General features: G+C 51.9%; 1 protein-coding gene across 3 annotated transcripts in view; it reads left to right on the top strand.

Moving 5' to 3' along the window:
• Positions 1-24,812, top strand: part of ABTB3 (ankyrin repeat and BTB domain containing 3) — a 265,773-nt gene that overhangs the window by 223,178 nt on the left and 17,783 nt on the right. For 2 of the 3 annotated variants that reach the window (XM_037160398.2, XM_037160396.2), the window contains exons 6-14: positions 472-561; positions 2,449-2,550; positions 4,420-4,513; positions 4,629-4,764; positions 5,442-5,662; positions 7,199-7,377; positions 14,695-14,800; positions 19,978-20,080; positions 22,358-22,439. In XM_037160398.2, the coding sequence (XP_037016293.2) occupies positions 472-561; positions 2,449-2,550; positions 4,420-4,513; positions 4,629-4,764; positions 5,442-5,662; positions 7,199-7,377; positions 14,695-14,800; positions 19,978-20,080; positions 22,358-22,439 (1,113 nt within the window). The remainder of the gene's footprint in view (positions 1-471; positions 562-2,448; positions 2,551-4,419; positions 4,514-4,628; positions 4,765-5,441; positions 5,663-7,198; positions 7,378-14,694; positions 14,801-19,977; positions 20,081-22,357; positions 22,440-24,812) is intronic. The other variant, XM_037160400.2, reaches the window with a different exon arrangement.

Genomic DNA, 24,812 nt, shown 5'->3' with positions numbered 1-24,812 from the left:
CTCCTGTTCCCCTTGACACCGACCAGCATCTCGTTCAGAGTGAAGAGGACACTGGTTATATTGAGGATGAGAGATGTCAAGGCAACGGTGTTTGTCAATTAGGTAGCTTAGGGGCTGATGTTGCAGAATCCAGAAAGTTCCTAAGAGCTGTAAGCTGAAATCAACCATTTGCTTTAGCAAACACTCTTAGGTCTATTGCACCCTAAGACAGGCAAACAAAAATCCTCCAACCTAAGCAACAATAAATGCAAAACAGATCAACGATAAACGGTCTCCTCTTGGCCTCCATGTTGGTTTTGAAATATGGAGGATCGTAACCTTATGAGTCATAGGGCCGCTTTTTTTTTTAATGCTGGATTTTGACTACAAACATAGCCTCCTAAACAAAAGTAGGATTTTCCGTTTGTTATCCTCAAGTGATACAGCCACCTGGTAAACCTTCTCCGTTCTCTGGTTTCTAACTCACCGCAGGGCATGACCCCCCTGATGTACGCCTGCGTCCGTGGGGACGAGGCGATGGTTCAGATGCTGCTGGATGCCGGAGCTGACCTGAATGTGGAGGTGAGGGTGCAGAGGGCTGCAGGGCCCCTTGGCCTGGCAGTCCCCAGGGGAAGGCAAGCAAAGAGAGGGGGGCTTTTTCTCCTGAGAGCCGCTGCCAAGGGCAGGGCGCTCAGTCCAGCAAGTCAGTCAGACCAGCTGATGGGTCTCCTCCATCCTGAGGCCCTGCCCCCACCAAACCGCAGGGAGTTGCTAGCATGTGTGTTTCACTTGGAAACAACCAAAAACACACCAGCATTTCTTTGGCTCAGTTGTACATAGTCTCTGACTCTGACTGCTGGTCCACCCCTCTGGGATCAAAGCAGAGGGAGCTCTTCTGAGCCATCAGCCCTTTTCCCTCTGCACAAGGCAAAGCTGGACCTGTCCCCAGAGCTAAGGCGTGGCTCCCCCTCCCCCCACCAAATCCTGATTGGCTCACCTGACTGGCTGAGTTGAAGCCACAGGTCTTAACCCTAAGCTTCCTTGAGGCTGTGCTATAGTAGAAAGCTGTCCCCCACAGGCTTTAGAATTTGACACTGGCGCTCCAATTCTGTCAGTATCTGCATCTTAGTGACTTGCTTTTGTGCTTGGGCAAGTGGTTTAACCTTTCTGGGCCCCGGTGCCCGTCCCCATCTGCAAAATGGGAGAATGATCACACCCCCCTCAGAGAGTTGTTGGAAGAAATAAATACAGAGAGGACCTAGCATAAGTTTGAGGCTCCGGTAACATTGGTTTCCTCCCTGCCAAGGCTTGTGATAGGTGAACCACACTTTTCTGACCACGTTCTATGCTGTGTTTAGACCCACTCTCTCTGGCAGCTGGATATTGCCAGCCTCGGAGATGGGAAGATTGGCACACTACAGTCCTAACTCAGCAACCCTGGGAAACCTTTTTAGTCCAAAATTGGATGCTCTTGTAGTTTCAGTGCTGTGGATTATGGGGGGGGGGCTTTTTTGTTTGGTTTCGGGGGTTTTAGATTCATCTGAGGAAAGCAGGCAATAGACATAGTTTGGGATCTATAACCATTTTTGATCCTACAAGTTTCAGGTATCAAGGATTTCCCTGCATTATGTTTTCCCCTAAAAACCACGCAGACCCTATAAGAGCTCCTCAGCTTTGGGTCCTGGTGGCATTCTTAGGTCCTCCCTAGCCCCCCCTCATGGCTCCTAGTCCAAGACTTCCCCCAGCAGGCAATGAGTGAGTCAACTGCTCTGAATGAATAGGCATCGCAGTGATACAGCCCCAGGAATGTCTGGGAGAAGAACCATGTGTGGGTCCAACCCTGCAGGATCCCAACCACCAGCCGTGCAGCCGCCTCTCTCTTGGCCAGGGCAGTTTTGAGGCCCCCATAGCAGAAGACCAGTATCAGATTGCTTATTCGTGTTGTTTCCAGGGAAGTTTTTTATGCCCAGTTTCCAGAAACCTGAGGGTCTTTGTCAACCGGGAAGCCAGCAGAAGAATGAAATAGGACAGCTGTGACCAGATGGTGGTGGTCTTCCCTGGCTCAAAAGCTTGACGCAGACCTCCCCTTGCCTGGGGTTTGCTGCCACCAAGAATGTCCCATATAGCTGCGGGTGTAATGGCAGAGGCATCTCACGCTGCCTGACGTCCTGGAGTTCTCAGAACCACCGCCTTTCCTTAAGCAGAAAGAGGAGACAGGCAGGTGAGCTGGCTCATAGTAGCCACTATGAGCTTCTCCAAGGCACCATAGAGGTGGTCAGATGAAGTCATCCATTTAACTGCTTTTGGATGAGAAGAAAAGGCATCCTTACTCTTCACTGCCCATCACCAACATTTCCCAAGGCACCTTTGTACATCTTTAGACCACGTGCCTAGCCACAGATAGGTCGGCTTTGCTAGTCTAAGGATTGTGAAGGTCACATTTTGAAAATAACTTCAATTTGTTTATAGGTTGTCAGTACTCCTCATAAATATCCATCCGTCCACCCTGAGACCCGCCATTGGACGGCTCTGACTTTTGCTGTGTTGCATGGACATATTCCTGTAGTTCAGGTATTAATGTATTTCCCTATCCACACCTGACCTTTACTTTTACCTCTTCCATTATGCAAATCTCTACCTCTCCCAGCATGCATATTTGCTAAGACATTCATATTGGTTAATTACAATTAAATATAGCACATTCATGTCATACAAATGGAACTATTGTATGTAATGATCTATATGGCCTGGCTTTAACCAATATGAAATTACCACACACCCTCAAGCAGCCCCACACACACAGTGGCCAACCTACGGAGTTGTTCCCAGTTGCTCGGGGGTGGGGTCTGAGCTGTGGTTTTGCGGATTGGTCCATTTTATATATCATAACATGAACATAAAGCTTGGCCGGTGCGAGACCTTAGAACCTCTCCTCAGGTGTGCCGCTGGTGTTTGTGTAGAGTGGTGGTTTCCAACCAGTGGAGCGAAGCATCCAAGTCACCAAGGCAACAGTTCCAAAAGACATTGGCTTGGGTACCACTTCTTAAGAGTCAGATCCAGGGGATCTAGAACAGGGCCTTCACACGTGTCTTCTGAAACAGCTCCCCCAGCACCGGAGAGACATCCTCGTCCGAGGTCCTTTGGGCATAGACGTGTGTGTTGCTTGCACCTTTTCTGGCTGTGGTAGAAATGATGTTCAGTGACTAGCCATCCAGAACATTCCAGATCTTGAACACAGTCTTTCCTCCATCAGAAAAGAGAGATCAGCATCCAGGTCTGTGACCACACTTGACCCCCCCATAGTGAGTGATGAGCTTTGGGAACACTGGGAGCTCACGTCCTTTTATGTGCTCAAACCTCGGAGAATCAATGCCGAGCAGGGAATAGTGTGAGAGGGCCCGCTGGAGTTCCGCAGGAGTCCTCTGTTGTCTCCTAGGCTGTGGGAACCCTGAAGACAGATCCAAAGTCATGTTTCAGGAAGCCGAGTATGTGATGTGTCCCCCTGAGACCTGGCTTCTGCACACAGCGTCATGCCCAGCCCACTCCTAATAAAGGAATCTAAGAAAGGGAGGGGTCCCAGGGCGGGCCTGGCAGACACAGATGCCATCCATTAACATGCAGTAGCATCGCCAGCCTTTAGATCAGAAATAGGACCAGGGGGCAGCCAAGCAAAAGCAACCAGATGCCAGGTCCCCGCTCCACTGCAGGTGCACGAGTCGTGGAATGTCAAGGAGGCAGCCCCTCCTGGCTGTGCCCTCAGGGAGCCCGTGGTGATGAAGAAAGCAGGCTTCCCCCCACCCCACCGCATTCCGAATCAGCAGTAGCACACTCACTGTGCGTGAGATCTGGCATGGACAGAATCTCGGTTTTTAAGAAGCCCAGATATCTTAGACAATGCACGGAATTCTGTCCTGCAAAGCAGAACTCACAGTAGAAGCTCATTCTGCCACTTATTCATTGATCCCACTGGCCAGGAACCTGGCATGTGCTGACCTGTCCTCAGAGCTATCCAGGGCACTCTAGAAGGGGCTCTTGCCCTGGCTGGCCCAGGTGGTCTCCACCGTCCTTCAGAACTATTGATTCTGTGGTTCTAAGCAACCACAGAAGTGCTCTCTGACCCAAAAAGGGAGCCTTCCACCACTCTGGTTGTATCTCAGTGCTTCCAGAAATGTCCATGTAAAGAGCCAATGTCTGCGACAGGCTCCCAGATGACGCTGCTGCTGATCTTGGACCCCACTTTGAGTAGTCTCAGGTTCTAGAAGCTACCAGAAAGTCCTAGTTCATCCTCGAGGTACAGTTGCCCGCCCCCTGTGCGCGCTCGCGGTCACTGACCCAGATGAGAGCAGGAACATGGGCCGTGCCCTGAGTTCCACTGGTCTTTCTGACGCCTCCTCACCATGCGTGTCCTTTAAACATGTCCACGGCCGTCTTCCTCCACAGCTCCTCCTGGACGCCGGGGCCAAGGTGGAAGGCTCCGTGGAGCATGGCGAGGAGAACTACTCGGAAACACCCCTGCAGCTCGCAGCCGCCGTAGGTAAGGGTCGCCGACTCCCGCCCTGGCCAAGGGTCTCCACCACCCCGGCCTTTGATGTGTCTGTGACCGTGTCTTTGCTTTATTCCCTTATGAAACCCCTTCTCTGGGCTTGCAGGCAATTTTGAGCTGGTTAGTTTGCTGTTGGAGCGTGGTGCGGACCCCCTGATAGGAACCATGTACAGGAATGGAATTTCTACAACCCCCCAGGGGGATATGAACTCTTTCAGCCAGGCCGCGGCCCACGGACACAGGTAGGCTAGGATGGGCCAGAGCCACAAGGTCCCAAGGGGTGCTTGTTAAAAATGCAGATTCCCAGGCCTACCCCAGACCCGCTGCCTCTCTGGGTGTGGGGCCCAGAGGCAGTGCGGGCCCCAGCCCGGCCAGTGGCCCTTGCTGCCAGCCCTCTGCTGAGAGCCAGCTTCCTGCGGCACATGTCTACGCAGACTGGCTCGTTCTGTCCCTTCCCAGCCAGCTTTCCCCACACAGAGCTCACGCTCGGCCCGTGTGGGTCGGACTACATCCCCTTTCTGAAGTGAGGTGAGGAGAACCCACCTTAGTAAATCGCCTCTTGTTGACTTCTCACCTACCATTCCTTCAGGATAATTTAACCCATCGGGTTATATTATACATCACCCCAAGTAAAGCAGATTCACTGCGGGGAGTGCAGAGTTCTGGAGCCTTCTAGATATTTCAGGAACACACTCAGCTCCCAGTTGTCCTTGAAGAAGGCCTTCCCCACTAGCTCCCGTCCCACCAGCTGCTCCATCCCCAGAACATGACGCCCATGGTCAGGACTCTGAAGCCACCACCCTGGAGTTGGTCCCCGCACATTCCCTTGTCCCAAGTGAGTGGTTCCCCAGCTGCGTCCCTGCCCTGGCAAAGCCCTTCCCTCTCTGAGTGTCTTCCTATCTGGGTTTATGATTGACAGGAATGTGTTCCGCAAACTGCTCGCTCAGCCAGAGAAGGAGAAGAGTGATATCCTGTCCCTGGAGGAGATTCTGGCTGAGGGGACTGACCTGGCAGAGACAGCCCCGCCCCCCCTGTGCGCCAGCCGCAACAGCAAGGCCAAACTGAGAGCCCTGAGAGAGGCCATGTATCACAGCGCTGAGCATGGCTACGTGGATGTCACAATTGACATCAGGAGCATAGGTCAGTCGGGGCAACTTCTGCCACTGGGCACGGCACCACTGCCTGGCTCCAGGTCACACACACACACACACACACACACACACACACACACATACACCACCACCCCACCCCTGCATGGACCCTCTGGTTTGCTGGTTGGAGCACTTCCTTGCTGAGACACCCACCCTGTCCCCACTGACCGCAGCACCCTGCCAGCCCCAAAGCCCCATCCTCAAGACATCTTTCCATGATTTCCAAATCCCTCTGGACCCTAGGGAGTGAGGGATTTGAATCACCTGGGAGCTCGTCTGAATACACATTGCCAGGCCCTACACCCAGAAGCTCTGCTGTCGAGGGTCTGGATGGGTAAAGGCTGGAAATCTTTATATTTAACAATCATCCCAGGCGATTCCCAGTGGTCGGGAACTGCTCAGAGCACCCAGATCCATGGAAGCTGTGGCCGGGCAGCGGCTGGGGTGAGGACCTGCCTTCCTTACCAGGGCTCCACCCACTGAGCTTCAGGGCACACGGCCACTCTTCGGAAAAGTTTGGGGTGGCTCTTCCCTGAGTGTAGCCCCCAGCCATCTCCTCCGTGCATCCAGGGAAGCCGGGCCATCCCCAGTCTAGTGGCATTCATTAGCCCAGCATGGAAACAGAGGGAGTTAGCGTGGGCCTTAAACACAGGGTGTGGCCGGTTGAAGTAGATGGAGGGCCTGCAGTGGGGCCCCCTGACGCTGTTCCGGAAACGGGCCGCTCGGGGAGTGGCTGTTCAGTGAGTGGGAGGTTTACGTGGTGGCCCTGAAAGCCTGTTTAGCATGGTGACGCAGCCCGAGACTCTGATAGGTCAGCTCGTCACATACAGTAGTGATGTGCCTGCGTTTTCTCGCCTGCCTCACCCGGAGAGGGGAGCACAGCTTTCCAAAAGCAATCAGCTGCTGGAGAGCTTGGCAGTACAGGAGGAAGACCTGATGAAGTGCTTGCAGATGGAAGTGGTTTGCACAGGGGAACAGCAGCAATATCCTCCATGTCTCCTTATGCAGTTGTCAGTTTCCATCTTAGCCCGAGTAGTAGGTGGTGACGCTCCCTGGTGAGTTTCACCAGCTCTCCTCCGGGCTTGGATGTGGTACCCAATCCTGGGCAAGACTCTGCCCCTCCCTGAGCTTCTCCCGCCCCAGAAAGCAGAGGGGATGGAGACAAATGAAGTCAGCACTGAGAAGTATATCATCAGCCTAAGTGGTGTGCCTAATAATTCCAATATTCTACACCATGATTATAGGTTGTAAAATACAGCCCCTAATAATATGAGTAGCATGAAGAAATGGATACCCGTACTTAAGGGAATTGAATTATGACCTTTAATTTCAACTCCTGCAAGTCCCCAGGGGGGGAGGGGGGGAACCAACACTGGCTTTATTCATGGAACATCTGTCTCTTGGTCTCATAATTTGGTAATGTCCTGGGAAGAGGCCAAGTTTTAGATAAAAACATGCCTGTTCTTTTGGTTGTTCTCTGCCCTGCCCTTCCCTCTCCCCTCCCCCATCCCTCCCCCACCCCCAGGTGTCCCATGGACCCTGCACACGTGGCTGGAGTCTCTTCGGATCGCCTTCCAGCAACACCGCAGGCCTCTCATCCAGTGCCTGTTAAAGGAGTTCAAGACCATTCAGGAGGAAGAGTACACAGAGGAGCTCATTACCCAAGGCCTGCCCCTGATGTTTGAGATCTTGAAAGCAAGCAAGGTACGAGGGGTTTAAAGCCGTTGGGCCATCGGCAGAGAGCTAGGCTGGAGGCGCCCCAGCTCACGGGTCCCTTACCCTGATCCTACCATTCGGGCAGATCCCTGTGGTCACAACCACTGCTGGCTTGTGCACCCCAACTGGCTAATGATTTGTGCTGTCATTTGTGGGGCAGCTGTTTTGCTGAGCACCTGTTATGTTCCAGGGTGCTTGGGCACATGGGTAAAGTAGTGAGACATCTTCTAGCACCGAGAATCTGCACAGAAGCTGGTGAGGCCACAGCAGCAGGTGTGCCCCAAGGGCGTGGGAGGTAGTTTGTGAAACAACGTCAGATTCGGTGGCACAGGCTCTGAGAGGTGCGAGCCGGTCAGGGAAGGCATCATGGAGGTGCTGAGGCTTGGGCAGGCCTGACGGACAGATAGGATTCCAGCTGGAAGAGAGACACCGGTGCAGCGCCCTAGAAGAATGGGCTACAGGTTCCTGGAAACCAGGCCCTGGGGGAGGGTTTTCAGGTACAGAGGATCCGGTGAGCCCAGTGCCGACCCCTTGAGACTCACCCCTTCCCCACAGGCCCCCTAATTCCTGTTGACACCTGTATTCACAGCCACAGGGAAATGGTGCAGCCCCTCCAAAAACCAGTCCAGCCCTTGGGCTATGGTGTGATCAGTTCTTAAAAATCTCCTTGGGGTCACTTGTTTGGTGTACCATACAGACACCCAGTACCCGCCAGTGGGTCATGTGGCATTGTGTGTGTGTGTGTGTTGTGTGTGTGTGTGCGTGCGTGGAGAACTTTGAGAATGGACAGCTGTGGTGTGCTCACCCCCCAGCCAGCCATGGGGTGGAGAGCCCAGGTCAGGGGGAGGGGTGACAGGCGCCCCACCACCGTGGCCATGGAAGCAGCAGAGGGAACCAGCCTGCCTGAGAGGCTTTAAGGAGTTTGGGCACCAACCAGCACACACCCCAAGGTTTCTCAGGGGGCCACAGGGGACTGGGTAGCCCAGTGGTTGAAGGCATGGGCTCTGGAGCCAAACTGCTGGGGTTCAAGCCTGGCCCTGCCACTTAACTTGCCTTATGACCTGGTCAAGTTACATAAGTTCTCTCTGCCTCAGTTTCCACAGCTGAAAATGGGGGCAATGATTGTATTGGGCTGGTTGTGAAGATAAAATGAGTCCATGCCTTTCACAGCGTCCCTGCCACTGAGTGAGTGCCTTCTAATCCCTATCATTAGGAGGCCCTCACCAGGGGGCGTGGCACCTCCATTTTTTTCTCGGGCTGTTCCGTTGAAACCATCCCCTCAACAGCGCAGGGCAGCCCAGGCCCCTGGGAGCCTGCGAGCACCGCGTGTAGCCGGCTGAGTGCCAGCTCCTCCCTGCAGGAGAACATGGGATCCTCCCAGTTTCTCTCCCACAGAATCTTGAAGAGCCTAAATCACGGAGGCCGTCTTATGTCCCCAAACTCGCAGGAACCCTCTTTGTAATGGACTGTCTTGAGACAAAAATGAGGGTTTTTTAAAGGTAAAATATGTAGTTTCTTATTTACCAAATGCCTGGCACTATTCTAAGCACCTTATAGGAATTAACTAGTGTAAACCTCACAAGCAGCCTTAGGGCGGACTCTGGGGCCCCTCTAAGACAACGGAGCCTGGGAACTCTCAGAGGAAACAGGCCTCCGAACCCAGCAGGCAGCATGTGTTCCCCTGCCCCGCAGGGCCGACGGGCTGCCCAGGAGCGGGAAGAGGGGAGCGTGGAGCGGCCTTTGCCGGGGAGCATGGGCCTGCCTGCTTCCCGAGCCTGCAGCGCCTGTCTGGGGTGCAGAGCAAGGCCGCATGGTCTTCTCATTAGCGCCGCTCCTTCAGCCCAGCGTCTCAGGCCCCCTGCGGGCTGGATCCCTGCGTGAGGGCGGCCCGCGGAGCGCCGGAATGGGAGCAGGTGTGCAGGCCTCCGGTAATGAGGCTCGGCAATTCTATTTAGAGTGAACCCTGCTGGAAGCTCTTCAAAATCAAATGCTCCCTGCCCCTCACCCCCCAACTGGAAAATAAATAAAAAGGCTTTCACCTGAAATTACCCAAGAAACCACCGTGGTGAAAAACATTCCTAGTTCTGTTCCCAGGGTCTGCAGTTCTAAATGGTTTGGGGGTTATTGGTTGTTTTGGGGGGGGTTTCTCCTTTCTTCAGGCTATAGTGGGAATTCCAGAAATTACTGAAGCCTCCTGTGTTTTAAGTAAACCTAATCTATGGGTTTTTTAAGTAAACTTTAGTTTGAAGGTCGACACATACTGAAAAGTGCCCAGAGTGTAACTATGGAGTAAATGAATTTTCACGAGGTAAACCTACCTGCGTGGTGAGCACCCAGGCTAAGTAGGGCGTCGCCAGCACCGAGCCGGGTCCCTCCTGCCCGGCCAAGCCTCCACCCTCCAAGAGCGGCCAACAACAGCTCAGACAACAGCAGCTGGGGGCAAGGACGAAGGGAGGGGCCTTTGCCAGGATGTATGCACCAGGGCCTGCTCCCTGGCAAGGAGCTGCGGCCCAGGGGGACCCAGGAATGAGACAGGGGCAGCTTCTTTCTGGAAGGGGCTGTCTGTAAGGACAGTACGTTTAAACATTCAAGAGTGCCGTTTGTTCTTATATGGGGCGCGGTGGGGTTCAGTGGCAACCCCTACTGGTGAAATGTGGTATGACACATCACGTGTACCAGGCATAGTGGGGAAAAAAGGTGGAATCAATTTCCCTCCCGCTGAGTGAAGTCAGGCATTCCCCAAGCATGGGTGACATTGCTGTGGTCGGACCCCGTGGGTTTATTTTGCTTTGCTTTTCCCAGGTTGTCGAGGTAGAAGCCTAGATTATCGATTTGAAACTTCTCCTTTTTCTTATGCATGCATTTGATACTATAGATTTTCTACTCAGAACGACTCTACCTGTGTCCCGCGGTTTTTGATAATGTCTCACTTCCCCTGAAGCTTGCTTTTTTGGCTTACGGGCTGTTTAAAAGTGTGTTATTTAGTTTCGACGTGTTTGGGGAATTTTTCTCTTCTCGCTCTGTTATTGATTTCTAGTTTGACTCCACCGTGTGATACAGAACACATTCTATATCACATCAATCCTTTTAAACATTTGCGATTTGTTATATGGCCCAGAAGATGGCCTGTCTTGGTAGAGGTTCCATGGGCACTTGAAAAGATGTGTTTTCTGCTCTCACTGAGCGGAGCGTTCTGCAGTTGTGCAGCGTCCTCTTGGCCGAGGTCCTCCGTATTCCACGGTGTTCTGTCCAGCGAGCCTGTCATTGGGGTGAGGGATGTCAAGGTCTCCAGCTGTGGTTGCTGGATTGGTCTCTTCCCCCTTTCAGCCCCGTCAGTTTCTGACTCACGTGTTTTGCGGCTCTGGTGGTTGGGGCGTGCCCACGTAGGACCACGGCGTCTTCTCGGATTAACCCTTCTGTCACGCCGTGCCCCACTCGTTTCTGCTAATTCTCTTTGCTCTCGGGCCTCCTTAATCTAGTATTATTAAGACAGCCTCTCCTGCTTTCCTTTGATTAATGTTTGTGTGATGTTTTCCCACCCATTTCTTTTCAACTTGCCACTATGGCTCTGTTTGAAGTTTCTTGTGAACAGCATGTGGTCGGGCTCTTTATCCACCCTGCCAACTCTGTCTTTCCATTGGGATTTATAGACCATTTATATTTAATTTACTTATCGATACTTTAGGGCTTAAGTCTACCATCTTAGTTTCTGTTTTCCATGTGGTCTTTCTGTCTTTCTCTTTTCTTTTTCCTGCCTTCCTCTGGAGTACTTGAACATTTTTTTAAATTCCTTTTTATTTGTCTGCAATGGTTTGCAGTATGTCTCACTGTATAGCAGTTTTAGTGGCTGGTTAACGTATTACATTATACATACATAATACTGAAGTATGTATACATAATACCAAATGAAGTATGGAAACTTACCTCTTTTGGGGTCCCTTTGCCCTCCCCCTTTATGACATATTTAACCGTCTCTAAGAATGTCATCTCCGAACAGTTAGAACCACATCAGTGTTAGGATTTTTGCGTGAACCACCAAACATAATTGGGAAACTCAAGGGGGCAAAAAGCCTACTACGTTTGTCCCTGTTTTTGCTTCCCGTGCTCCCCCTTCCTGACGTTCCAAGGTTCCCTCTTTCATCCTTTCCTTTCTGTTTAGAGAACGTCCTTCAGCCACCCTTCTAGGGCAGTTTTAGTGCCAAATTCTCTGTTTTCCTTCATCTGAGAATGTCTGATTTCCCTTTCGTTCCTAAAGGATAGTTTCACTCATTATTATTTATTAATATTTTTCTTTAATAAGCCACCTTACCTTCCCCTCAACATATTTAGAAAGGAAACATTATATTACTACCATGAATAGAAAGCCCTCATAATTGCCATAAATAGAAGTACACATCAAAATAAATGGGTGGTGATTTCAGAGCATTTTAAGTTCATGGTGTGTTCAATTTCGTCTTCTACACAAGCCCAAGGGTGTGGACAGACCTGGAGCTAAGCACTGACCTCCTGGGAACCCTCGAGGGCCACACCACCCGCCCACCTTTACCTTTTCCAAGTGTGCTCAGCAGAGAGGGCTCACTGCTGACCAGGGGTCCCCCCCCAGCATTGGGACAAATTGATTACGACAAAGAACCCACTGCCAGTGGCCCTGGAAAGTAACAGCAATTCCACATTCTCCTGATTCTAAGATCGGCCTCTTTTCATCTTTTTTAATTTCTCAGCCTGAAATGGGTCTTAAAAATGGACATGTATGTTTATTATAGTACGTTTCTTTCTCTTTTCCTAGAAGCTGCCATTAGTTCCATAATATTTTAGAATCTAGAAAAATAGAGATTAATTTGAAGTATGGGAAATGGCTATTTTGGGAGTTCAAATATGGCCAAATATTGGCCCTTTCCTTAACAGCAGACTGCGATGCATTATCCTTTTAATCCTCGTGGCAACCTGGCCAAGCAGGTAGTTCCGATCCACTTCAGAGGACACAGTCAGAGCCCAGGAAGCTGAGTAACTTTCCCCTCAGGTCACAGAGCTAGTAGGTGGGGAGCCAGGACTGGGGCCCAGCACCGTGGGGTCCCATTGCCCACGTTTTTACCACTGCATAGACCCCCACCTACGCTGCCTGGAAAGCACCTCGGGACACTCCTAGCACTTTTTTCCAAAGAAAAGAATGTGTTTTGGTATCTTTTTAGGAGAGCAGTGAGGGGTCAGAGAAGGAGAGGAAAGATATCAGCCCTCAAATCCACAGACTCGATCTCAGGAGAGCCTCCTGGTAACTGAGGTAGTAAGAATCCTGCTTCTCCACCTTTCAGTTCCGTGCAGCCGCACGGTTCTGAGTGCGGAGAGCCCTGGTTCACCCCCGGTGCACACCCACAAGGGGCCCGAATGGCAGGTGCCCAAAGGTACCTCTGATTTTAAGGGCACGTGTCATCACACCGGGTCCACCCAGACAGTCTGGGATAATCGCCCTCTTTCAGGTCCTCTAGTTGGTAACTTTACTCCTGCCAAGTCCCCTTTGCCCTGTAAGGTACCATGTTCACAGGTGGGATTTCTCAAGATACAGCCTTAGGGATCAGGGCAATTAGGGTGCACAACATCTAGGGGCCATAATTCTGCTTCTCCAACATCCGTGAGGGGGGGTCACATGCAGAGTGTGCGGCTGTGGATCCTGATTCCCTGGCCTCCAATGAGAATCTGCATTTCTGCCGTCTCCATGGCAACTCTTCCGCCGCTGGTCCGTGGAGCACATTTGAGTGGCAAAGCGTTAGACCAGACGAAGTGAATTTACAGCCCCCAGCCCAGCTCAAACCCAAGACAGCATTTCAGTCCCTGAAACCCTGTGGTTCTCAAACCTAAGGGAGCCTCGGAATCACCAGAAAACATGTCAAAATACGGACTGCTGGGCTCCGCCCCCAGCATTTCCGGGTCAGAAGGTCCTGGATGGGACTTGAGGATGGACATTTCTAACAGGCTCCCAAGTGGCACCGAAGGTGCTGGTTTGGGGGCTGCACTTTGAGAACCGCTCCGTGAAACTAGGAGAGAGGCAGTCCCTTTGCTAGTATTACATGCAGGAGCATTTGACACCCTTGTTTTTAAAAGCAGCATCGTCTTTAAAAGCAGCGTCCCTTTTTTTGTTCAATATGATTGCATCCCCTTAAGCAGCTCCGCGCATCTGTCAGAAGTGACAAGACGCCCCTTGGGATCTCATCCACTTTCATCAAAGGGCTGGATTTCCTTTTCATGTGCCGACCTGCATCCTTCTGCTTTGGGAGCACCAAGAAGTAGACTCATGAATAGCTGGAACCGCTGACATTATGGGTTGTCCCAATATTTGTTTTTGTTACAAAAGCAACCGTTGTTTGTCGTAGAAAATATAGCTAAAAAGAAAACACCATAATCCCACCCAAAGGTGGCTACTCTGTTCTCCCCAACCTTTTTCGATAAATACCTGTCAATCTAAATAGACGCATAGGTAGGGTTTTGCTTCCAAAAATACCTACAGCAAACTGTGTTGTAACCTACTTTTAAAATATTTCATAAATGTCTTTCTATCTCACTCCCCCTTTTAGCCCTAAGCTTCAACCCCTTCACGCAATAAAAAGCATCCAGGTGCGGTGATTGGCGGCTTCCCCCTGCACACCTGTGGTTGGAGGGCGGCCTGCGAACAGCAGTGGCTCCCCGGGGAAGAAGCCAATGCACAGAGGACGGGGCTCATTCAGAAGTAGGCTCCTTGGTCCCTGAGCCATCACTGCAGAGCTGACCCCCACCCCACCCCACTTTTTTTTGCTTTTTTTCTTTTTGGAGGAATGATTCGGCTGAGTGCTCCGGATCTGGAAATGCCTTGGCACCGGAATCAAATTCTCAGAAAGCTGAATCAGGACTGTGTGTCCTGGCAATCGAGACGCACAGTCACGGGATAAAAGGGCCTCCTGCCACTATTTTTCAGGGCCCTTAGAGGCTTCCAGAATTTTGGAGTATTGATAAAAGTATGTTTGGGGTACAAACTTATTTTCCATTCTGTGAGTGACATAGCCTCCTTTCCAGCAGCTAGTAAATGATTAGAGCAAGAAAGAAACGTTTAATGACAAGCTTTCCCCCAGTGAGCCCACTGGCAATAGACAGTGAACAGACAGGCACGCAGCCCCAGGGCCTGCCTGCCAGGGCAGACTGGGCGTGTGAGGTCCAGGGCATCTCAGAACCTGAGATGCGTCTGTGGGCACCTCCCCCTGGGGGGCCCGTTCCTGGCAACAACTGGCGGGAGGTCGTGTGCAGCCCCCAGCAAGGCGAGCTGTTCTTTCTTTTCCGCAGAACGAAGTGATCAGCCAGCAGCTGTGCGTCATCTTCACTCACTGCTACGGGCCCTACCCCATCCCCAAGCTCACAGAGATCAAACGGAAGCAGACCTCCCGCCTGGGTGAGTGTTTCCCCGGCCCTGCCCTGCGCTGCCAGGGGTGTTGCTTTGTGATTTCAGGACGAGAAAGAAGCGAGGCCTGTAAAGAAGGGTGGGGAATGTTTGAGAGCAAATAGATACCAGCGTCAGGCAGGTGCAGATTAGGATGTCACTTGGATTATGTGATAAAACTGGAGGAAATACCTCCGGAGGCTGGACGGGGACACTCACCAACACCCTCTTCCTCCAAGTGAAAGATGACAGGCAGTGACAGTGGGAAGGTCTCTGGAGCCCTGCAGGCAGGTAGATTCGAAAAGCAACCCAAGGGCCCATCAATAGACAAGCAGATGAAAAAGCTGTGGTACATATATGTGGTGGAATATTACTGAGCCATGAAAAAGAATGCAATTTTACTATGTGCAACAGGATGGCTGAACCTTCAGGTTATTGTGCTGAGTTAAATAAATTAATCCAAAAAAGGTATATACAACCTGATTTTACATGTATGTGGGATCTAAAGAACAAAATAAACAAAATTCAGTCAGATGCAGATAGTCGCCAGAGGGGAGTGGGGTTTTGGGACTAAGTGAATAAGGTGAACGATTAAAAAGTACAGACTGGGCCCTCACTAGTGTGGCTCAGTTGCTTGGGTGCCATCTAGCAAAGCGGAAGGTCGCAGTTTGATTCCCAGTCAGGGCATATGCCTTAGTCCCCAAATGGGGCGTGTACAAGAGCCAACCGATCAATGTTTCTCTCTTAACGTCAGTATTTCTTTCTCTTTACCCCCGCCTTCCTCTCTCTCTAAAAATAAGTTTTTTAGATCTTTTTAAAAATCTTACTTAAACAAAGCACAAATTGGTAGTTACAAATCAGTCACAGGGATATGAAGTGTGGCACAGGGAATGCAGCCAATAACACCGTGATGACTGTGTGTGGTGCCAGGTGGGAACCGGAAACACGGGGGTGGGGGACACTCAGAGTTTACACGGCTGTCTAACCACGCTGCCGTGCACCTGCATCTAAAACAAAATATGGACTTTTAAAAAAATGGGAAATGTTAAGGAAAGACGGAAAGGAGAGCCTCACATGTACAAATTTTGCGATTTTTTAAAAAAATGTAATAAAACCAGTACCGGAGGAAAAATAATAAAAGAAGCCTGAGCTGTGCATGGCGGCTGTCCCCCAGGCCTCCCTGAGGGGGACATGCACGGGACAGTGACAGGCCATCGTGTTCCTCTGGTGGGGCCTCCTGCAGGGAGCTCGGAGGAGAGAGGAATGAGCCCCCCCACACACACACAGACACACACTCACACTCACACACACGTGAGGGGCACCTACCTGATCTGAGGATCCTGGGTGCTCTGAGTCCCATCAGGGTAGCCGTCTCCATTTGTATTCTTCTTGGACACTTGCCCTGAGCTGGCCCCAGCCGAGGCCTTGACCTACCCTAGCTCTGGTCATCCTCAGGCCGCCCCAGGAGGCCGGAGGACACTGGGAGTCATCCCCCGTCACAGCTGAGGAAAGGGGGGCTCTGCAGACCCCACAGTATCAGTGCAGGTGGAGCTGGGCCCTGAACTAGGTTCACCCGAAGCCATAATTACATCGTCCTGGGGTTTTAGCTTCTGGGATTTCCCAGAAGAAACCTCTCCATCGGGCGCTGATTTCGTTCCGAGGACCCTGAGGCTGCTGCAGCCCCTTGGACCAGCCTGGGAAAAAAGGCAAAGAAGTACTTGGCTGCCTGGAAACCTGAACCATGAGCCTTCTGCTGCAGGGCCTCTCTCCTTGCTGCCTGGGGAGTTATCAAATATTAAAGCTATTTTAACATGAAAGGATTCCTCTTCTAATGAAAGTTGGGGGCTTTCCTGCTTCCTACTTCCTTTTCCTACAAAGACCGGAAAGCATTTGGTAAAGGAAGCATCAGAAAATCCTACTCTTTCGCAAAACCACTACTTCTGAAACAGGCGAGCTAGTCTGAGTGAAGAGCCTGAATTCATGGAACCGTTCTAAAGTATTGTACCTCTGTCCCCGCCAGGAATAAATGGTCAATTTAAATGACACAGTGTTTTGTTAAATGGAAAACTTTGCAGCTGAGTCCTGTGAGCAAACCAGGATTCACCAAAACCACAAGTATTGCCACCTTGTAGAAACAGGTGTTGATTAAAATATCCTAAGTGCAACAAATTACGAAGACCAATCAATCACTAGCCTTCAGAGAATGAAGGCTGCATCCCCACAACATAGCAGCATCTGACATCTGGGCGTCCTCCCAGACGCCCTTGTTAGAGCGAGTTTTTGCGAGGGCTGTTTTAACGGCGCAGCATAAATTCTGCTTTTCTGTAGCTATAGGAGAGGAAGGAACTTTTTTTTTCCCTCCTGAACTTGCTGAGATTTCTTTCATCAGCAATTTTAAAGTCCTCGTTTTTATTTTTTTGCCAAGTCTTGGAGTTCCAAGGGGTAGAGCAAGAGAAGAAAGGCAGGCCCAAGAGGCTCCAGGCTCACAACATGAAAGAAAAAGGGCAGAATATATGTATAATTATCGATAAATGGAATATGGAACATGTAGTGATTCGCATCTTCAGTATAGCATTTCAAGCTAGGCTAACTAATGGTTGCCAAACAGGGGGTTCTTTAAGGACCTGCTTTAAAGGAAAGTTAGAATGATTAGTGACAAGGGTCCCAAACTGGCATCTCTATGGGGCCAGGCAGGTCATATAAATGAGTGAAATGGCCTCGGTGTAAGACAGTAGGGAGCGGCAGGGACTATGGCAAACTGCTGTATGCACGCCTTATTTTTTTGTGTGAATATATTGTCCTCCTGCTGTTTCAATGAATTCTGGGAGAGAATGGTAACAAGAGCTAATGGGAGGAGCTATTAGCGATTTGGGGCACAGGATGGGGATGGTCGGAGGTAGACAGTGGGAGAGAGAGTGGGCAGAGCGAGGCGGGTGGCTGAGAAGAAGGGGGAGGTCACCCCGGCCTGTTAACTGTCTTTAAAGCAGGTGGAGAAGTGGGGTTTTGTCAACTCAGAGGCCTCCCTCCTTCCTTTTACCTGGATAGTTTTACAAATTTGGGGAGGGGGCGGTTAATAAAAAATTTGGAGATAGTGGGATTACAGTTGATTTTGATGTTTTATTGCTTTTTCTTTTTTGGATATGTATTAAATTAAAGCTTCTTAGCGCGAAGAGGTGACAGAGAATGTGAGGGTACAGCCAACCACCAGGACCCTGCCTGGGGCAGCGGAGGGGCTGGGGGCTGAGTGAGGAGAACAAGTCAGGAAGTTGAGTTCTGGGTCCAAGCTGCAGTGTCTGGGCAAAAAAAGGGGGCCTGGGGTTCGAGGTCAGACAGGACCGGCCCAACAGCTGGTGGGCCACAGCCCCCAGGAATCCAGGGATTGGTTCCCTCCCTCAGTGTTTGGGGCCAGCCTAAACTTAGCTATGGAGAGGAGCTGGGGCTTCACTTGAGGACAAACTTTTGACCCCTGGGGAAGGGCCCATCAACAGCAGGCAGATCCCCGGGTGAAGAAGGAGCTTGATGTCTTCAACAGGCTTCAAGAACAAGACTCTGAAGCACTGGTCAAGACGTTCTTTCATTCATCCAAAAAGTAGTGATTGAGCATCTAGGGGCGTACCACCCCTTGGTATTAATTAGCACAGTTCATTCCCAGGGGCAGTGTGTGTCGGCTGATTTGCTAAGTGCTTCCCATAAATTAATTCAGGCATCGCTCACCACAGCTCCAGGATGCAGGTGTGCAGTGGGCATTCGCATGCCCGTTTTACAGGAAGGAAAATGGAGGCACGGGGTGGTTCAGTAACTTGCCCAAGGTCGCTGAGATTTCTGGCCTCAGAGCTCACATTCTTACTACACTCTACCACCTTGCTGTGCCCAACATAGAGGGAAGGAGGTGAAAAGGGCAGGCGAGGCCCTGCCCTCCCAGAGCGCGCTGGCCATGCTGGCCGGAGGGAGAGGCAGACGGAGTGGATACACAGTAACGATGGGACAATACAGATGTTAAGGAATCTTCGATTTACAGACTCTAAGGGCCCACCCTGAAAAAATAAATAAAGTTAAGGTCCACCCTGGGGTGCTGCGGCCCAAGTGAGTTAACAGGGCAAGTGACCTAAGAGGAAGGCCAGCAGAGGCTGAGCCACCTTGCCCTCTCACCTAGGTTAGATGGACTCAGGAACTGAGTGCGGTGGACCCTGGTAGGTGCAGAGATGGTGGGGGCGGGGCGGGGGTGGATACTCTCGGGTAGGCAGAGGACAGACTGGCACCTTCAGCAGCCCCAGATCTAAGTGGCCGAAATGACGGGCAAATGGGAGCATCCCGGTGTTTAACAATGCAGGCCCTTGGCTTAGAATGTCTGCCTTGAAATCCTGGTTCCTCCACCTGTCGCCTGCTGGAGTGAGTCATTGTAACCTTTTGTGCCTCAGCTTCCTCAACTGCACACCTGACAGTGGTCCCTGTCCCCCAGGGCTGACTGACTGAGTGTCCATGTGTGAGTGCCAGCTTGCCCAGGGCCCTGTACATCATGAGTGTCCAGTAAGTGCCAGTTTTTATTAGAGACAAGGGCAGGGGGCTGGCTCATTTGCCACCGATGCCAGGAAAGAAAGGCTTGGATTTGGAACCACCCAGAATGCAGTGGCAAGGGGACAGCTTCCCTCACCCAGGGCCATCAGGAAGGGGCAGGAGACTGGGGGGAACGGCATTCCTAGAGGCAAGGTGGGCTGGTGTTGACTTTTCATGCCTGAAAGTCCTCTGAACGCAGCCTGTGGGCCAGTCTTCTCTGGGGAAGTGCTACTTTTCTTTTTTAAGATTTTATTTATTTATTAGACGGAAAGGGAGGGAGAAAGAGAGGGAGAGAAGCATCAATGTGCAAGAGATACATCGATCAGTTGCCTCTCACACGCCCCCAACTGGGGACTGGGCCCGCAACCCAGGCACGTGCCCTGACCAGGAATCGAACCAGCTATCTTTTGGTTCGCAGGCTGGTGCCCAGTCTACTGAGCCACACCAGCCAGGGTGGAAATGCTACTTTTAATTGCAAATAGGCTGTGAAGATTTTCTATGAAAAACTGGGTTTCAGTGATTTCAGTGTTCCTCTGACCCCTGTTTGCTCACTGTCCCACCAGTATCTTATCCCCTGGAATCCAGACGTCACCCTCTGCCCACTGACGCTGCCTTCTTTCCCTTTTCTATTCTAGATCCTCACTTCCTCAACAATAAAGAAATGTCTGATGTCACCTTTCTGGTGGAAGGAAGACCATTTTATGCGCACAAAGTACTATTATTTACAGCCTCTCCAAGGTATGTGCCGTCAGTGTGGACAGCGGATGAATTATGAGAGTGGCTGTTGCTATGACTATGCTTTGAAGTTCAACTTTGCTGGCATCTCCACTAGACTGGCAGATAAGCTTCACAAAATCAAGGGATTGAGAGCACAGGGCATTTGTGCATCGTGTTCATAGCAACATTATTTGCAGCAGCCAGAAGGTAGAAGCGGCCCAGGTGTCCGTCCGTGGGCGCATGGATAGACACACTGCGGCGTATGCATGTGTGATTCAGCCTGGAAAAGGAAGGCGATTCTGGCACACGCTACACCACGAATGAACCTTGGGGACATTAGACAAAGTGAAATAAGCCAGTCACAAGGAAACAAATACTGGGTGATTCCATCTACGTGTGGTACAGACTCGTCAGATTCATAGAGACAGAAAGCAGAACAGTGCTCACCAGGGGCTGGGTGGGGGGAGGGAGAGTTAGTGTTGAAGGACATGGAGGGCACATGGTATCTTCCAGAGACTGGCTGCACAACAGGGTGAATATACTTAACATTATTGCACACTTACAGACGGTAAAGCGGGTAAATTTTTATGTTACGTGTTTTTCACACGCCATTAAAAGGGGTACAGGGCGGCCACCACCACAAACAGCAGCACCTCTGTGTGGCTTAGGCGCCAGGAACCCCAGGCAGGCAGAGCACGTGTGGGGCGGAACACAGCAGAGGGTGGGTGAGGTTTTCGCCCCCTCAGCCAGGTGCCTCGGGCAGGGAGTGCACAACCTGAAACCTCACACGCAGCAGCCTTGACGGGCCTGTTCTCCAAACGCCAGGCGACTCTGGCATAAGCCACTGAAATACTCAGGTCCTGAGCCTTACTTTTCCCTGACCATGGAGTGTACAACTGTGCAACCCCCTCCTGCCCCCACCACAGCCTCCCTCCTCCTCTCAGTTTGAGATGAGCTGGGGCTGACCACGTGCAACCACACCATCCAAGGACCCGAACAGGGTCGGGGAAGCTGGGCAGAGGAGAGAGTGATGCCTAAGTGAGGAGGAGGCAGGCAGGGAGTGAGGAGCCCACTTCCATCCAGGACGTCTGCCCAGGACTGTGTCTGACCGGCACTCCCTGGGTCCTGACAGCATCCTGGCATCTGCACTGCACCCCCCACCCCAAACCAGATACAAGCCCTACATGCCTGCTTTGCCAGCACAAGAAGAATAGGCTGTCCCTTGCCTAGTTCTCAGTCGTGACACTGTAGAAGAACCGGATGGATATTGTGCGGATGGTAATTTCTTAGTTTCGACAACGGTGCTTGGCTGTCCGTGCAGGATGTTAACGTGAGGGGGAACTGGGTGAAGAGCGAACAGGAATTCTGGACTGTCTTCACAACTCTTCTCTATACCTCTAAGTACTTCAAGACTAAAAGTTTAATTTAAAAAATCGAGCTTATTCCTGAATATATGGAGTGTCGGTGTGTTCCAATGAGAGGGTCCCTGCCCTCAAGGAGCGTACAGTTTACTCGAGGGCAGGAAGGGGCATCCGAAGCCCAGACAGAAGGTCAGCCAGAGGGAGACCCCCCAGGGAGTCATCAGGTCTTGAGAAAATGCCTACGACGCATCCGGCAGGCACTGGCCCCGAGGATGCAGCGGGAGCACAAAGGGCGGAGTCCCTGCCTCCTGGAGCAGCAGCTGTGAGGCAGGGGCCGTAGGAGGTGGGAGGGCCCCACAGACAGCAGAGGACCACGAAGCCCCAGCTCAGAGAAGACTCCCTGAGGGGGGCAGCCTTTGTGGTGGGCCCTGCAAGACAGATGGGGTTTCCCAAGGCATCCATTCTTTCCTAATCACCTGTTTGAGGAGTAACACTGTTCTTTAAAGTTGGGCTTTAACTTTAAATTGGATTATGGTATCATCCAGGGAGGGAGAAGGTTAGATTAAGAAATCTGTGCATCCCTGGCTGGTGTGGCTCAGTGGACTGAGTGCTGGCCTGTGAACCAAAAGGGCACCGGTTCAGTTCCCAGTCAGAGCACATGCTTGGGCTGTGAGCCAGATCCCCAGGTGAGGGGTATGTGAGTTGATCAATGTATCTCTTGTGCAAGAGGCAACTGATCCAAGTATCTCTCGCACATCCATGTTTTTCTCCCTCTCTTTCTTCCTCCACCTCTCTAAAATAAACAAAAATCTTTTGTTTTTAAAGTGATCTGTGGAGATGCCATTGTTGTGTGTCAGAGTTAGGGAGATAAAAGAGCTGAGTTTCCTGCCCACGGAGAGTGTGTTCGTGAGTCTTCTCTTTTTGTGTTCTCGTGCAGGTTCAAAGCGCTCCTGTCCAGCAAACCAACAAACGACGGCAACTGCATAGAGATCGGCTACGTGAAGTACCCCATCTTTCAGGTGAGCCCTGCTGTGGGCGGGAGGACCGCGGCGGTTCCCTCTGGTCCTTGGCCTGGGACTCAGCCCCTGCAACAAAACACCCGTCTCCTGCCCCGAGGGCCCCACCTCACACTGCCCTGACCACTTAACATCCATTCATCCCTACACTGCTACTTGAGCACCTACTACGTGCCTGACACTGTGCTGGGGCCTGGGGACACACAGGGTAAAGGGACGTCTTCTCCTGGGGACTCCCAGTCCAGACGGGGTAACTCTGAGTAATTTTGTACTTATAGTATAATGTGGGGTGTATGACAGGGAGCGGGGAGCCTCCGTGCTGTGGGGGGGCTTCCTGGCTGAGGTGTCAGCAGAAATATTGAAGGCTGGGAAGTTGGCGAGCCGTAGCAGGGCTTCGCGCTTCAGAAAGGCGCCGGGGGAGGCAGGGACAGGCAACGTCCCGGGACGGTAGTTGAGCCCGGTGTGAACAGGAGCCTGTGGACTTCAGGGAATCCAATGTCCAATTCATAGTATAAATCCAGTTCTAACATTGATCGGAAGCGAAGGTACATAGGAAAGGAAGGTGCCGTTGTCAGAGGTCGGATGACACTACATTGTCTCTTTCCCATTCCGGGAAGTCGACACCGTTAGCGATGGGGCCTGGTGTATGTGGCGTCTCCTTGGGGGCACTGCGGCCCTCTCCCCTTTCCCGCCCCTCCTTCCCGCCTGAATCATGCGGACATTCTCACAGCTCACAGAGCCCCTCACCCACCCCTGCATCGACTTTGCAGCCCTTTGAGGCTCATCCAGGGCATGATACCTGTGGGCGGCTTCCTGCCACGCAGGGGAGCCTGGGGTCCCTCCACGCTGTCCTCCCACCAGCCGGGGTCAGAAAGCCAGCTTGGGGGTCCTGAGAACGATAGGTACCACCTTCTGAACAGGGCTTGCAGACCTGGAGAGAGTAACCAAGGGGGTAAGACTCAAGCCAGCCCTCCGAGACTCACATTCTAAGACAGTTGACGAGACTCTGAGAGACAAGCGGGAGGCCAGGCTGGCTGTGAGTGGGGTCACGGGGTGGGGGTCCCGATCTGGACACTGCAGGACAGAGCTGCATTCCAGGATTTGAGGGCTACGTTCATGTTCACACAGGCTCCTCCCCCTGTTTGAACCCAGTGTCCCTCGTGTGACCTGTCCTTTCTGAGCGTCGGTTTCCTCATCGAGTGGATGGGAGAGAGGGTTCCAGGGGCAGGAGCAGCATAAACGTGAACAAAGGTGCAGAAGCGGGAAGCCCTGCGGTATGTTTGAGGGGAAGTGATTATCAGTCCATTCGCTGGGTCTTCCAGGTGTATCGGAGACTGAAAGGACACATTGGCGCTGCATAGTGTGAGCCAAGTGGGGAGGAGGCAGGCCAGATGCTGGCTCTTGCCTGTGCCATTGACCCTGGTCCCCCAGATCCTGCCGTTCAGAGGGCTGCCAGGGAGACAGCAAGCCCTCGCCCCAGCCCCCAACATCTACATTTCCACCATTCAAGATGTGCTCCTTCGACTATGTTAAAACTCCAAAATAAGGAATTCTCCCCAAATAATCATGGGCAAGGCGCTCTCCTCTCTCAGCTCCCTTTCCCCCATTTTAAACAAGTTCACCATCGTCACCCCTCTGGTGAGGGGTCTTGTGGAGATTAGCGAGCAGGACGACATGGGAAAGCGTTCAGCTTGGCATCTGGTTCGCTGTGGCAGTTATTATGCGGGTGGTCGTTTCCTAAGGCATAACCGATAAACCACCTCCCTGCCAAGCATCAGTCCCTGAGGAGTGGGCTACTTTGAACTACACACTGAGGAACGGATGAAAAAGGGCCAAGGCCAAGGCCAGCCTGGGAGAGCCACTGGGGTGGGGGGTAGCAGAGAGGAGGAGGCTGCAGGCCCACGGTGGGACCGGGGAGTGGGCACACCCCCGTACCTATGAGAGCCTGTGTCCCCTTTCCCGGCCCCTCACCACAGTTTCTACTGAGAGCAAAGTGGCCACGGCCCTTTCTGGGGCGGCGGCAGCTGTTGGATTGAAATGTTCCCATGAAACTGCGGCTTTGCTTTAGGGTTAGGGCTGGGGAGAGTGGTGAAGAAGCCGTCATGCAGCCCCACCTGTCACTGAGGCACTGGCCTCTGCTTGCACGTGGTTGTCTGAATTATTCTTGCCAGTTGTAGAGAGAAGACCACAGAGAACGTAAATGATTCATGCCCCTGGTCTTAGTGCTAGTTAGCGACAGAGTCTGGATTCGAACCAGCCTATCTGGCGCCAAAGCCTGGGCACTTGGTTCTGGAATTCTCTTCCTAAATGGCAACAATGCTAAGCGCAGCTTGCATTTCTTGAGTGCTTACTATGTGTAAGGCTTCAAGCCGGTGG

The sequence above is a fragment of the Artibeus jamaicensis genome, unplaced genomic scaffold (assembly GCF_021234435.1).
Source record: "Artibeus jamaicensis isolate MK-2021 breed Jamaican fruit bat unplaced genomic scaffold, CSHL_Jam_final contig_233, whole genome shotgun sequence".
Lineage (NCBI taxonomy): Eukaryota > Metazoa > Chordata > Mammalia > Chiroptera > Phyllostomidae > Artibeus > Artibeus jamaicensis.
This window is presented reverse-complemented; position numbering and strand designations above follow the sequence as displayed.